General features: G+C 39.9%; 1 protein-coding gene across 6 annotated transcripts in view; it reads right to left on the bottom strand.

Annotated features, from left to right (window-relative positions):
• The window catches only part of PLA2G6 (phospholipase A2 group VI), a 75,619-nt gene extending 61,602 nt beyond the window's left edge, over positions 1–14,017 (bottom strand). For 4 of the 6 annotated variants that reach the window (XM_075182959.1, XM_075182962.1, XM_075182963.1 and 1 more), the window contains exons 1-3: positions 13,610–13,709; positions 4,975–5,191; positions 634–849 (exon numbers count right to left, since the gene is read on the bottom strand). In XM_075182959.1, the coding sequence (XP_075039060.1) occupies positions 634–849; positions 4,975–5,183 (425 nt within the window). In that variant the 5' untranslated portion in view covers positions 5,184–5,191; positions 13,610–13,709. Of the gene's footprint in view, positions 1–633; positions 850–4,176; positions 4,233–4,974; positions 5,192–13,609; positions 13,710–13,746 lie in introns of those variants that run through there. The other 2 variants (XM_075182960.1, XM_075182965.1) reach the window with 2 other exon arrangements.

Below are 14,017 nucleotides of genomic sequence, written 5' to 3'. Positions count from 1 at the left end.
TAAACAACGGCACCACATCTGCTATTCGCCAATCCCTTGGTACTGAGCCTGATGAGATTGAATCTCTGAAAATTAAGAATAGCGGTCTAGCTATTTCAGAGTTTAATTCCATAAGGACCCTTGGGTGTATGCCATCTGGACCTGGAGCTTTATTTATCTTAGCAATGTAGATTTACTATATTGTGGTGATATGCCTCCTGAAGGCCCTGGAAATGGAAATGCAGGTAACAGATTAGGGAACCGACAGAGGGGTCTGCAGCACTCACCCCTTTTTGGTAGGTGGCTAGGACTTAAAGGAAATCATCATCATCATTATTTATTTATATAGCGCCAACATATTCCGTAGCGCTTTACAATTGGGGACAAACATAATAAACTAATAAACAAACTGGGTTAAGCAGACAAAGAGGTGAGAAGGCCCTGCTCGCAAGCTTACAATCTATGGGAAATAAAGACACTAGGCCTCTAGAGCATTTGAAATAAAATAATGTAAAAAATAATATATGCTAAATGAAATTGTCTGTTACACAATAGGCCATTTGTGTTAATGTATTGTGTAATTGTACACTAATATGGGTACTAATAATGAACACACATCAACTGTTACAGTGACACATTAAACTTTTCTCCCACCTTAGAATTCCATTGTGCCTAAAACTCTCTCGAATACCCATCTCCACTGCTACATGTGCCAATGACCAATTTGGATGTCCGCGCAGACAGTCTGCAAGTTGCTGCACAGTGTCTAGACGAAGTCCCTGTCTGGCACTCTCATAGAATGGCCGCAGTTTCAGAGCAAATTCGTGAAATTGCTGCAGAGCTTCTGTCTCCGAGTCCAGCTGGAACAGACTGAGAGGAGAAGATGAGAACCAGGAAACCACAACACAGAATATCACAATTGAATATGCTTCAATTGCTTCTTTTACATCTATATAGGGAGTGAATTTTAAAGGAAAAAAAATACTCAAAAGAAAACAATTACTGACAATATTTATATTTAACACACAATAATACACAATATTTATTCTGCTTGCTTACTATATTAATTATTGTAACCCCCTACTAATTGGCCTTCCGCCCAAACACAATGCTCCTACATCACTTCTCTACTCTGCATATTTGCCTAGCCATACTCTCAGGTCTGCAAATGACATATGCCCTTATCCTTCCTTACCCAATCCTCTATTACCTACACCTGTCATCCATAACATACTTACTCTATCAACAACACTACATCTTCCTGCCCTTCTTATACTCTCTAGCGACATTTATTTCTGAGCACACAGTTTCTGTGTTTGCAAGAAACTAGCTACATTTTAGCATTTTCTAGCACATGCCAAAGTTCATCTTTGTCATACATAGGTTGCTTGTCCACTGTACAAAATACACTTTGATTTGCATGTCATTTCTCATTTATAATATCTTCTTTCAATTGTAAGATATAAAGAAAATGGTCCTTTTATCTGTTTTATTGTTCTGGTATTGCTAGTTACCAGGACATGAAGCTGGGGTTTGAAGCTCTGTAGCATATCAGCAGCCTCTGAGGCTGGGGTGACACAAACGACTTGGCCCTGAATTCTGATCATTGCAGGCTATTATATGTTGGTCATTGTGGACTATTATATACTTGTCTTTTCATGCTTTGACCCACCGCAACACTGGCAGGTACAGTTAACTTTTTCTTTACTTGCTTTTACATTTGTAGAAATGAGGAATAAGATTATATATTGGTGAAGACAAAACATACGAGAGGAGACCAACAGATGATAAATAAATATAGTGCCACTCTTAAAATAAACGAATGTTGTAGTATATATCATACTTGCCAACTCTCCCTGAATGTCAGGGAGACTCCCTGAAATAGGGGCGATCTCCCTCACTCCCTGAAGAGTCTGGCATTCTCCCTGATGCTGAGCCAGTACAAGATGTGGTTGGCTTCACCATCTGTGTCTTGATGATACAGTTCAGAAATTGTGTCCTATGTCCATGTATTGATGCCTATGGAGGTGGCCATTTTCATGGAGACCAAGATTTAATCAAAGACTGACAGGTAAGACCATATGACTTTAGTAATGGAGACAGAAATGTAAAAGACACTTTAGTCTCTAGAGATTCATTAGCTGCTTTTCTTTAACGCATAGTTGCCTACTCTCCCAGAATGTCCAGGAGATTCCCACATTTCTTTGAGACCTCCCGGGAGAGCAGGGCAACCTCCGGCTTAATGACGCAAATATTACGTCATCTTGGCCCCGCCCCCTGCTGTAAATGGCCAAAATGGTGACAATCGTCTAGGGGCGGGCCAAAAAGATACAATTTGTCAAGCCCCGCCCACACACCCACCTCACCCAGGATCTCCCTGAAGCCAACGAGGAAAAGTTGGCAAGTATGGTATACATTGCTGATATGGAACTAGAAATACAGTATGTATGGGCATATCCCATTATTCTGTATAAATGTAGACAGGTTGCACTGTAGATCTGGTCTGCACATATGAATGGCTGAAGATGATACTGGAAGCAGGATGAAGATTTGTTATAGACACGCGGGATGTGATATTTTAATGTAAATGGCATTGCTGCTCCTCAGAGAATAGTCATTTCTGCTTGAAGAGCCACAGGAAACATAACCACATATTAACCCATTCATTTCCCCATTAAAAAGTTTAATTAATTTAAAAGCACGTTTTACATAAAATATTTTTGAATATTCATATCAATAAGATGATTTTCAAATTATTATTATATTTTCTGCTGCTGTTCACATTGCATAGGGCATTATATATAGCATAATATATTATCCCTCACTGTATGCAAATGCTGTATTCTAACCTTGGTGGAGAGCTATGCTTGCTCCGTAGTAGCTTGTTCATAACAAAGAAAATACTAGAGAAACACTGGAACATACTTACAAGTGAGGAATACATAGGTACTCTGCTACCAGACAGATGAAACATTATAAATAGCTAAAGAAGATCTATGGGATCTTTAAGAGTCTCAACACAAACAAAAAAACAATACCAAAACCAACAGAAGAATACACGAGCTGCGTGAAGTAAAGGCAGTCTTTATCTATTTTTTCCTCTATATCTTATATCATTTTCTATTTCTCATAGTACCCTGCCTCCCGAGTGTAGAGGAAATAGAGGAGAAAGCCAACGTGGAGTAAGCGTGACTTCGACCTTGAACTGGCATAGAGCATTTAATTCTAACGCACGGCACACGGCACAAGGCACTACACTACATAAAGCAATTTTTTCACAAGCCTCAACAAAAAAGGTGTACTTCCTCTAGTTATTTTTAGACCCTGGCGGACTATGTAGTATACAAAACAAAAACAAGGTTCCCCGGAACGCCATTCACCCACTAGCGAGTATTTTATTCAGCATGTTGTGCACTCTCCAGGGCAGGCTTTCCACAGCAGTAGGGCTCTGATGTGTTGAGGAAGCAGCCATTGGAATGAGAATTCTTCCAAGTCGAGCTGTTGGATTGCATTATGCTCATTCCTAGGCTGGCTACCTCTACACGTCACAGATCCACTGACCTGCAGGCTGAAAAGAAGCCTGCTCAGAAGAGTGTCTAGCACGCTGAAGTAAATGCTCTCTCCCAAGTGTATAAGACACCAGGGTGGTAAATGTATCAAGCTAAGAGTTTTAGGGCGGGTTTGAAAAGTGGAGAAGATGTTGCCTTAACCAACCAATCACATTCTAGCATTCATTTTGTAGAATGTACTAAATAAATGATAGCTAGAATCTGATTGGTTTTTCAAACCCGCCAGAAAACTCTCAGCTTGATACATTTACCCCCAGATATTAAAGAGAAATTACTCTAAACGACCTGGTGACACGTCTGCACAGTCCCAACACAGCAACAATTCAGTTTCGTAGTCATGGAGAGGTTGTTTTTTGTTCTCTTATTAAAAAGAAAAACAAAAATAAACAAATTAACAAAATTAAAATATAATCTAAACATAATTAATATGCATTGGTAACATGTTTATTGAACATTATTGATATTCAAGAAAAAATATATATATAACATTTAGGCTCAAAATTCACCATACAATATGTATTGTCTCCCTGTCTTCCGCGCCCTCCTTTTGGGCCCCGTCATTTGCGCATACTCCCCCCCGCCCTCACTAGCTGTGCATTGAGCTTACTGAGTTACTGTGCTGTCTCACCTTGTATTGTAATTTGTTTTTGTCCCTGTATGGCACCACGGACACCTTGTGGCGCCCTATAAATATAATTAATAATAATAATAAATGTATTGGTCAACTTGATCACACAAGAAACCAGCAGCATACCTATATGCTAAAATTAAAATGAAAGTGTCAATACCTAGACGAGATTTTTTTTTTCTTTTATATTAATAAAGTTAACACAAAAACTAAATATATTTTTATTACATTTTCAATTTTGTGTGGTTTGAGTGCAACCTTTAAGGTTTTGTCTTCCTTTGGTAGCAACATATAAAGTTAAACAAGAAAACGTGAGTGAATATCTCTTTTAATATGTTGTATGGTACCATTCCTTTTGATCTATAGCTGATACACTGTCCTACTCACACAATATATTTAATGCTCTATTATTAGTTTCACTGATACATGGCTTTTAGTCATATTAACCACAATGTGATGGCGCTAAAATCTATTCTGAAATTTTAAGGAGCAAGGGATAAGGTTAACCAACTGAGATTAACCGAGAATATCCAAACACGGACCATCGTAACATTTTCAGAATAAAGGCTACAAGTTTCTGAAACGGATTCACACATATGTGCTTATGATTATAGTACCCATTTCATATAAAGTAACTTAATTATTTTACTAATTACTTTAGGATTAATGCAACTTGTTGGTTTGTGACCTTCATGCATTAATTAACCACAAGACAATAATCTGTAAGGTTTAGTAAAATGATATAATAATAATAATAATAATAATAATAATAATAATCACAATAAGGAAGATACTCACCGAAAGGCATTTTGTGGAGTGAGCGGGTTTACTAAAAGACAGTCCCACGATCTTGCGGTCTTACTCTTGTAAAGCAAAACCCGTCCATCCTCTCTGATTCGAGGACAACCAACATAGTCCAACAATGGTACCTCCCGCACCTTGTAAGGATTTGTAAATAGGTTGCTTACTGCACTCACAGTGTTGAAGATTCGTCCAAACAGATCCATGGGAAGCACTGAAATAGCAAAGAATATACAGATATTAGATAAGACATACCCAGCGGCGTTACAGTTTACATGTCTGACATAAAACTTCAGATTATTTGTTTTCCCTTAAAGGACCACTAAATCCAAACATTGTCATATATGAACCATATATAAGGAAAGTAAAATATATTGTTCAGTGTTAATATGACTTTCCACTGCAGCGCTATATCCGTCTTAACAAATTGCAGCAGTGCTTCTTTATGTACAGCTGCAATTTACAGAGATACATATTGATGCCTACTGAGCTGGGGTGATAAACAGACCCCTTGGTTGTATCATTTTTCTCTGTACTACAAATGATAGGTACTGATGCAGTGATTTACCCAAGGACCAAACTTTCACAGGCTTGGTGGCTAATTGGGAAACACAAGATCCAGAAAGTTATGCGTTTAGTAAATCAATGCCTTATTATGCACTAATTAGCTGATATTGTTATCTACAGCCTAGGAAGCCTGAGCCAGGTTACATGAGCAAATAGAGAAAGATTTATGTAAAGGGAGATCTAGTTGCTTTTGTAAACCAGTACACACCGATACTATAACAATTCAACAGACAAATATTAACTTGAAATTTTATTGTTCTCAACAAAGATAACAAACTGAGCTTTATTTATAAAAAAAAATAATAATATGAAATACTTTTTGCACCAGTGTTCCATCAGTCAAAGTCTAATTCAACAAACATTTATTTAACATCTCCCGTCTTCCTGTCCTGCAGAACTCTGGAGTCCCAAGCCAAAGATTACCGCAGTTCGTGAAAAATTTACCTGTACCAGAGCTCCAACATTATTTCTTCTGGCTTTGACATTGTAGGAGAAGTTTAAATCTGAACAGCTCTTTGTAATAGTGTTTTGTGATTAGCTGCAATGTCAAATTATGATTTCACTTAAGTGAAAGCATTAGAGGTAGACTTTACAAATGAGTAAGTTTCCCATATGCAGAGACATGAAACCACATTGTAATCACACTCTGAACAGCTGAAAAGTAAGCGTGAGATGGTTTCATGAGCATCTTTTGTTGCAACAAGGTAATTTCCCCTGTCTTAAAGAGGTTTTTAAAATATGAATAGACTTATATCAAGGAGCTAATATTACCATTATCAGATATACATAGTGGCCCTCAATCATTAAGGCGCGTAAACGGCATTTTCTGCGTATAATCTGAACAATGCCCAGAACTGGACAATACGCCACAGAACGCAGCCACGTTCAATTCATTTTCAAGTACAAAGGACATTTACTACAGCCTACAATTTCAGGGAGGGAACAGGGCAGTAAAGGGGCTGATGCCAGTATTCAATATGCAGTAAGGGTGTGCCAATAGTGAGTGCACATAGAAGTGTCCAAATTAAGCTCTGGGCATCTCTCAGATACTTGTTATTGAGCTGTATCTTTTGCTCCAGCTACAGGTCTATTGCAGATTGCTAGTGATGACGGCTGTCTATACATGCTAAGACATGTGTTGGCAATCAGCAGCAACTGTAAAAAAAAGACATTAAGGGGGGTATTCAATTGTCAGCGTGTCACGGGCACAAGGAGTCTTTACCCAGGGATCACCAGGTGATAGACTTACCAGAGCAGTATAGATGGTAATATGGTACTCTGGTAGCGGGGTGATCACGGAACAGGAGACAGCAGATGGTAGAGAATGCTCGTGGAAAGTCTATGACTAGCAGCACTGGTAATATACAGGTAGTAGTACGCGAGGAACTGAATGGACAAAGGAAACGTGAGGGTAGTCAGTGGTCTGCGGTAGCAAGTTGTACCACTGCTATAGTGAGGAGGAATGTCCAGCAGCAACGAGGAGGTGATGAGAGTCAGCGGTCTGCGTTTAGCAAGTTGTACCGCTGTCCATGTGAAGGAATGGAATCCAGGTGGAGGTATCCGGGAAGTCAGTGGTCTGCGTTAGCAAGTTGTACCACTGCTATGTGAAAGGATACTAAAAACAGGTGACTCGGGAAACAGGGATCAGTGGTCTGCCTCTAGCAAGTTGTACCACTGAATATATATGTGAGGAGGAGCACGGGGAGAGAAATGCAATACAGAGTATACACGGGCACACTGAACTTGATCCCACGATGATAGGCACAATTTAGTAATGACTGAACAGCACTGCACAATAATACAAAGTCACAGGAACTATCCGGGCAAACGGTAACACAGTCAAATGATGGCAATAGTCTCAGCGGATAGTAAACTCCAGAGGAGAACAACTCAGTCCAGCAAGATATGCAATACACCAGCACAGTCAATGAGAAGTATGCATACCGTGGTTCAGGAGCAGGCTGTCAGACAGGAGTGCAGAGATACCTGAATGGCTGGAGGCCGGCAGGATGCGAAGTCCCAGGAGGGTAGAAGCGGTAATCAAGTAGGTGCAGCGCACAGGTAGGTAGACCAGCAGAGATAGGAACAAATACTCAGGAAGCAGTAGTATATAGAACTGGACACCTGGAGACACTGAAGTGTAGAGATGGTCTAGACGAGATGAAAGCAGCGAGGCGTTGATCCGATGCAGACAGGCGAGTTGACACAGGCAGGAACACTGTAGAAGCACGGAGAGCGGATCAGCTGGCTGCAGACACGAATAGAACTGAAGGGTAGCGGCAAGCAGGACACTGCAGGTACACGGAGGTAGCGGATAGGAATCAGCAGGTGCAGTCTCGATGAAACACGGGAGAGTTGAAGTGAGTTGATAACTGTAGTGCACGGAGGCAGCGGATAGGAATCAGCTAATACAGTCACGATGAAACACAGGAGAGTTGAAGTGGTCTGGAAACCACAGGAATCAGCAGGGCTGAATACACGAGGAACACAGGAACACCTTCAGAGGCTCATGGGAATGAGACTCCAAGATCAGGCCACGAGGTATGGAACTCAGGTGCTTTAAATAGGGAGTGTTGCCTGATCAGCCAATTAACTAAAAGGAACATGAACAGAAGGTTTGAAAGGGCTGCGCATGCGCAGACCCTCAGGATGGTGGACGGCCACGGTTCCTAAACACACGGGAAGAAGCACTCACAGTCTGGTGAGTGACACAGCGTTAACGCTGAAAAACGAGCGCTCAAAAAATCTTACCGTTAATACGGTAATTCAGCGAGTAAACTACCGTATTAACGGTTTTCGTGCACAATATTACCGTATAAACGGTAATATTTTTTGAGCGCTCGTTTTTCAGCGTTAGCGCTGACAATTGAATACCCCCCTAAGAACATCCTAATAAATGTATTTCATAAATAAAAAATAATAAACAAAAAAACACTTTTATTTTTTAATGTTTACCATTAACGCCTATGTTATTAACAAATGACATTAATTGAATAGTTTTATTATACACCCGTATTCATTCATCACTACACGTATCTTCACATCTGCTCCTTTTTGAATTTGGGCGTACGTATACCCGCTTTACATGCGTTTTAAAAAAACAACGCACATTGCGCTTAGTATTTGTCTCTTAATGAATCAGGCCCAAGTATGTGTAAACGTTCCCTTAATATGACAGAACTTTATATGGCATGGTCCCAGGTTTTAAAGATTTGTCCCTGAAATTTCTTGTCCCTATTTGTCAAAAACAGCTAACAATTTGTCTTGTTCAGTTAACTAAATGCAATTTTGATTAGCTCAACTGCAGTCAGACTATTTTCGGACACTAGGTTATCTCTGTCGGTGGTAATCGGTATCCTGATGCTTGGGATACCGACACCGAATACACCTACAAAAGAAACCCAAACAACAGCCTAATTAAAATCTAATTTGTGGAAATGGGTGTTCAGCGCTCCCTTCAGCTATAGCGTGTCAGTGGGTAAGCAGCCACCTGGGAGTGGGGGAATATAGGGATAGCTCAACCCTAGTGGAGGATTACATTGGATATAACTCTCTTGGCGCTTGAAACAGGGGGGACAGTGAGTGATATCAAAACCGGAGTTTGATGAAGGCAGTAAAAGGGTAACAACCCTACAGTGTAAATGTATAACACTCCCTTGGCGCTTGGAACAAAAAGTCAGATAGGAAAATAGTATACAGATTTATTGATCAGCAGTATATGTGGGTGGCAACCCTGCAGTGTGAATCACACTGACATGATAAAATAAACAAGGCACATAGGCAAATTTGTATAACATGAAAGCAGGCAAAAAGTTATATGTTATAAAAAAAGTCCATACTGTAAGGTTGTTACCCTTTTACTGCCTTCATCAAACTCCGGTTTTGATATCACTCACTGTCCCCCCTGTTTCAAGCGCCAAGGGAGTTATATCTAATCTAATTAAAATCTACACTTACCTTCTCACCGACGGAGAACATTGCCGTAACAACTGGTATGCGACTGCTGCAAAATCCGAAGATGCTGGATGCTGGGACTTCATTGTGACGACACTGAAGACAGTGACATCTACATTTAAACAGGTATGTTATCATTAAGGGTTAGGGTTTAGGCTGCGGCTGCTTGAAACGTTGCTGTCGTCAGTGATGTCACAATGAAGTGCCGGACTCCAGCATCTTCGGATTTTGCAGCAGTCGCATACCAGTTGTTTCAGTAATGTCCTCGTTCAGTGAGAAGGCAAGTGTAGATTTTAGTAGTTTGTTGATTTAAGGCTACGGGTTTCTTTTGTAGGTGTATTGGACATCGGTATCCCAAGCAGCGGGATACCATACTCAACCCATCTTTGTGTACCCCACATGCGACAAAATTGAGCTATCACTGCATAATTGGACACCTTTACATTCAAGCATGATGCTTAAGTCTTCTTAGCCTTAACAGCAATATAATTACTAGAGTATAAGAGCAAGAGCTGCATAGGATTAGTAGCAGTGAGCACAGGCATGCTCTGAGGCACCGTATAGCTCCATCCTGCTTCTGTGACCCTTCTTAGCACCATTGGGGTAGTTTAAAGTATGGTCACATGACCACACTAAATCCAAATCATTTTTTGATTGCTGCCTGCCGTACCCACTCTTTGGTCTCCCACTTTCCTGTGTCAGCACCTACAAAAAAATAAGCCCCTACTACCACATTCACAAGACCTGGAGGAAGACCACGACTAACCTAGTTCACGAGGCTCATTCTAGGAATCAGTGCTTGTCATCACATTTAAACAGATATTTATAGTTTATTAAATAACAGTTAACCTCACAATTTTACAATAAATAGGACATTTGGAGTTTGATGCATTAGGTTAAAGACACATACTGCATATTGGTTAAGTCATATTGCAATGGGAAAATAGTGGCCATATGAACCAGTTGGATTGAGAGTCAGTTGGTTGAGTATAGAAAAAGAATAAATATAAGTTTTATGTGAACTGTATAGAGGGGTGGTAATCAGGTAGAATCGCCTAGAAAGGTTAAGAAGGTAGTTCGGGAATTTCACAAAGTTGCCTATAGATGCTTTTTTTTAGGGAACAATTGAAGGTTTGGAAACTAGTGGAAAATGTTGTTATACAAGGGAGGACATTTCATAGAATAGGTGCAGCCCAAAAGATGTCCTGTATCCGAGAGAGGAAGCACGTGCTGAGTGAGGATGAGAGGTGGAGATCTTGGCATTGCAGAGGGACAGATTGCAAGATATTTTGAAACAAGTAAAAAGAGGTTTGCTGGCGCAGATGTGTTAAGGCTTTGAATGTTTGTATAAGTATTTTATATTGTATCTGTATAGGCAACCAATATAGGGATTGGCAGAACAGAAAAAGAATAGAATATATGGCAAGAAGAAAAATTATTCTAGCCACTACATTTGAAATAAATTGTAGGGGTGGGAAGTGTGGTTAGGTGAAGACCAATAAGACAGATGCAGGAAATTATGTGTACATAAATGAAAAAGCTTTCCCACTGTCTTGTGTGTGATACGTGTGTATTCTGGACATGTTTTTTAGATGACCATAACATGATTTAAGTAACAAAAGACAATACTGTGCCACGGATGACACTTTGGCAAGGTTCACCCTCTAGCTTTTTCGTCCAATCATCGTGCAAAACAGCCGACATTCGACCGTTCGTTCAGATGTCGGCTTTGTGTGTATAATTACATGATGGTCGAAAATCGCCCCAAAGTGCCGACTGTTGGTTCATTTGTTTGGTAGAACTGTTTAATAATCTCGTTCCAATCACCTTACGATCATATAATGTGTATAAATTACCAATCAACCAATTCACCACCAACTGCCGATAGTTCCTCGGGCTGCGACTCCTTTGGGGCTTGTGTAAATTTCTGATGCCTGTACCTCTCCTACGTGGAGCGGTAACCGCACATCACTCAATTGGTAATTAGGTGCTTCTAACGGTAAACCAATAGCAGCTGTACACTGCCTTGATGTGTATAGCCGGTCTGCTTGTTTATCTATACACCTTTGTCAGGACAGTCTGCAAGAAACGCGCCTAGATTTCTTTTCTATATATGTGTATTGCATATGTCTGCCTCCATAATTATGCCCCTTAGTCACTCTAGTATAAAATAAAGACACATACATTTGAATGAAGACGACGTGTTTCCTTCTCCTTTTAGGAGTTTCTGGGTGGTTCTTAATTAACATGCTCGGCCGTTTATTTAAATTTATTGGGGATATCACTACAGGGACCACATATGTAGTTTCAGTTTGTATGAAATCCAAATCTTTTAACAGAACAATATAGCTGTGAAAAATCGCTGCTTGGATGGTCAGTCTTTAGTTAATCGTTTAAAACATGTCTAGAGTGTAAGCATGAATCGCCCGAGCGATCGGACCTTCAGTCGTTAGTAAAATCGTTGTACACATGACGGTCGAAAAATTCTTCAGTGTGTGCCGAGCCTCGTCATGTTGTCCACAGAAATAAAGCTGTCAGGTAGGCAGCTTTTGTTGGTTGGTGGAAGGATTATTAACTCTATTTTGAAATATTACCTGAAGACGTCCAAGATGAAATGGTAAAACATGTTCAGTAACGCAAGCTAACACATGCCAAAAGAATCTCAGTTGTTTTGCAAGAGAAGTGATAGTGAAAGGGAAGAGTGGAGATTGAGCCTTGCGGTACCACCACTGACAGAGGAAGCAGAAAGGATGCGGATCCAGACAAAACAAGCATTGAAGAACCAGTTTAACATTTAGGATGAGAGCCAGGACAGGATAGTGTGACTGAAGAAGAAAGGATGCTTGTAAAGATGAGAAGAGTGTAGGCAAGCTTCTCAAAGAGCTTGGAGAAGCATTGGAGTTATGGATTTGATGGTAATGTGATAGAGAATTTGGGTGAGAAGTATTTTTTTCAGAATAGGAGCAATTGTTGCATGTTTGAATAATTATGGAAAAATACCAGTGGGGAGGGGGGAAGATTCCAAATGCAAGATAAAGCTTAAAAAAACACAGAAGACTGCAAACTCCTGGTGGTAAATTTATCAAGCTGCAGGTTTGAAACAGTAGAGATGTTACTAATAGCAACCAGATTCTAGCTGTCATTTTACAGAATGTACTAAACAAATGATAACTAGAATCTGATTGGTTGCTATAGGCAACATCTCCACTTTTTCAATCCCGAAGCTTGATAAATATATCCCCTATCTGTGCGGGGATAAGGTTGAGTTGACAGGTAGAAGTGAGGCAAGAGATAAGTGTAGAATCTTTTCAATTGTGGTACCAAATTAAGAGATAGTGCCAGAGGGTGCAGAGAAGGAAATATGAAGGTTGTAGCTCTAGGAGCATGATATAATATCATATCGGATCTTGTGAATATTGTCTTGAAGTATTAAACAAGATTGGGGGAGAGGGTTTAAAGGATTTAAATGTATTAAAGCGTTTGGGGTTAGAAACAAGAGTCAAGATTAATTTTATTAATTCTTTTGATTATAATTTCCACGGATATTTTGCTGCTCAACTGTATATTTAAGTAGTGCATATGTGTTGGACATCACTGCACTACAGGCCCCATCGTACAACAACTAACATGTATACAGAACATATTCCTGATTTATACGTCCTCTTCAATAAATAGTTGTTGATAAAGCTCAGATAACAGAGATAATTGCATCTTACATAAAAAAAAATGCATTGCAGGAATTGCATTATGCAGACAAATAGGAATATTTCCAAAGACAACTTAAAAAAAATAGTATTTAGAATTTAGTAGTTGTTGGCAAAAAAAAAAGAGTTATAGCTGTCACAACGGGAGGGTGAGGAGACAATGACTAAGCGAGGAACACCTACTGGAACTGATAACCTTTATGAAAACCTATTACAATTATGTATCGTGTGCGCATTATTTAAATGGAAACTGATGATTCATTAGGTCCATTTTAAAAGTAAAACTATAGTGGGAATTAAAATGTTACAACATGTCACCGCAGCTCGTGAGCATCTCACATATGATAGCAATGCTCCAACTACATCATCACTTCTACGTCTTCATTCTATGTAAACCCCCCACTCACCTCACTTGTCTGCAGTCACACGCTTCAGAGCTTTCTATGCGTTTAGACCAGGGAAGCATCTTAACCAATCAGAGCTCTACTGGTTAAGCCTTTGCCGACAATTAACCAATGAAAACCCTGTGAAGGCGGGATTTTACCTGTGTGTGCGAATGGTCACAGATATCGCAGAAGCCATGTTTGTATCGGGAATAGAATTGTGGACATGTTGGCTGTCATGCCCGTTCTGCGTAGGTCATAGACAAAATGGCAGACTTCATCCTGTTAGCATAGCAGAAGAGATGTGACGGAACATGGCCTAATATCGAGAATTCTGCAGTCTCACAACCCGACTTGGCTTCTCTGCCAGACTGCACTATGCAGGTCGGCTTCTTCCACACGACATTACTACTGCGCAAAAAAAAATTATGT

Source organism: Mixophyes fleayi, chromosome 8 (assembly GCF_038048845.1).
Source record: "Mixophyes fleayi isolate aMixFle1 chromosome 8, aMixFle1.hap1, whole genome shotgun sequence".
NCBI classification, from domain to species: Eukaryota; Metazoa; Chordata; class Amphibia; order Anura; family Limnodynastidae; genus Mixophyes; species Mixophyes fleayi.
The sequence above is the reverse complement of the archived record's forward strand: the minus strand, read 5'-3'. Positions and strand labels throughout refer to the sequence as shown.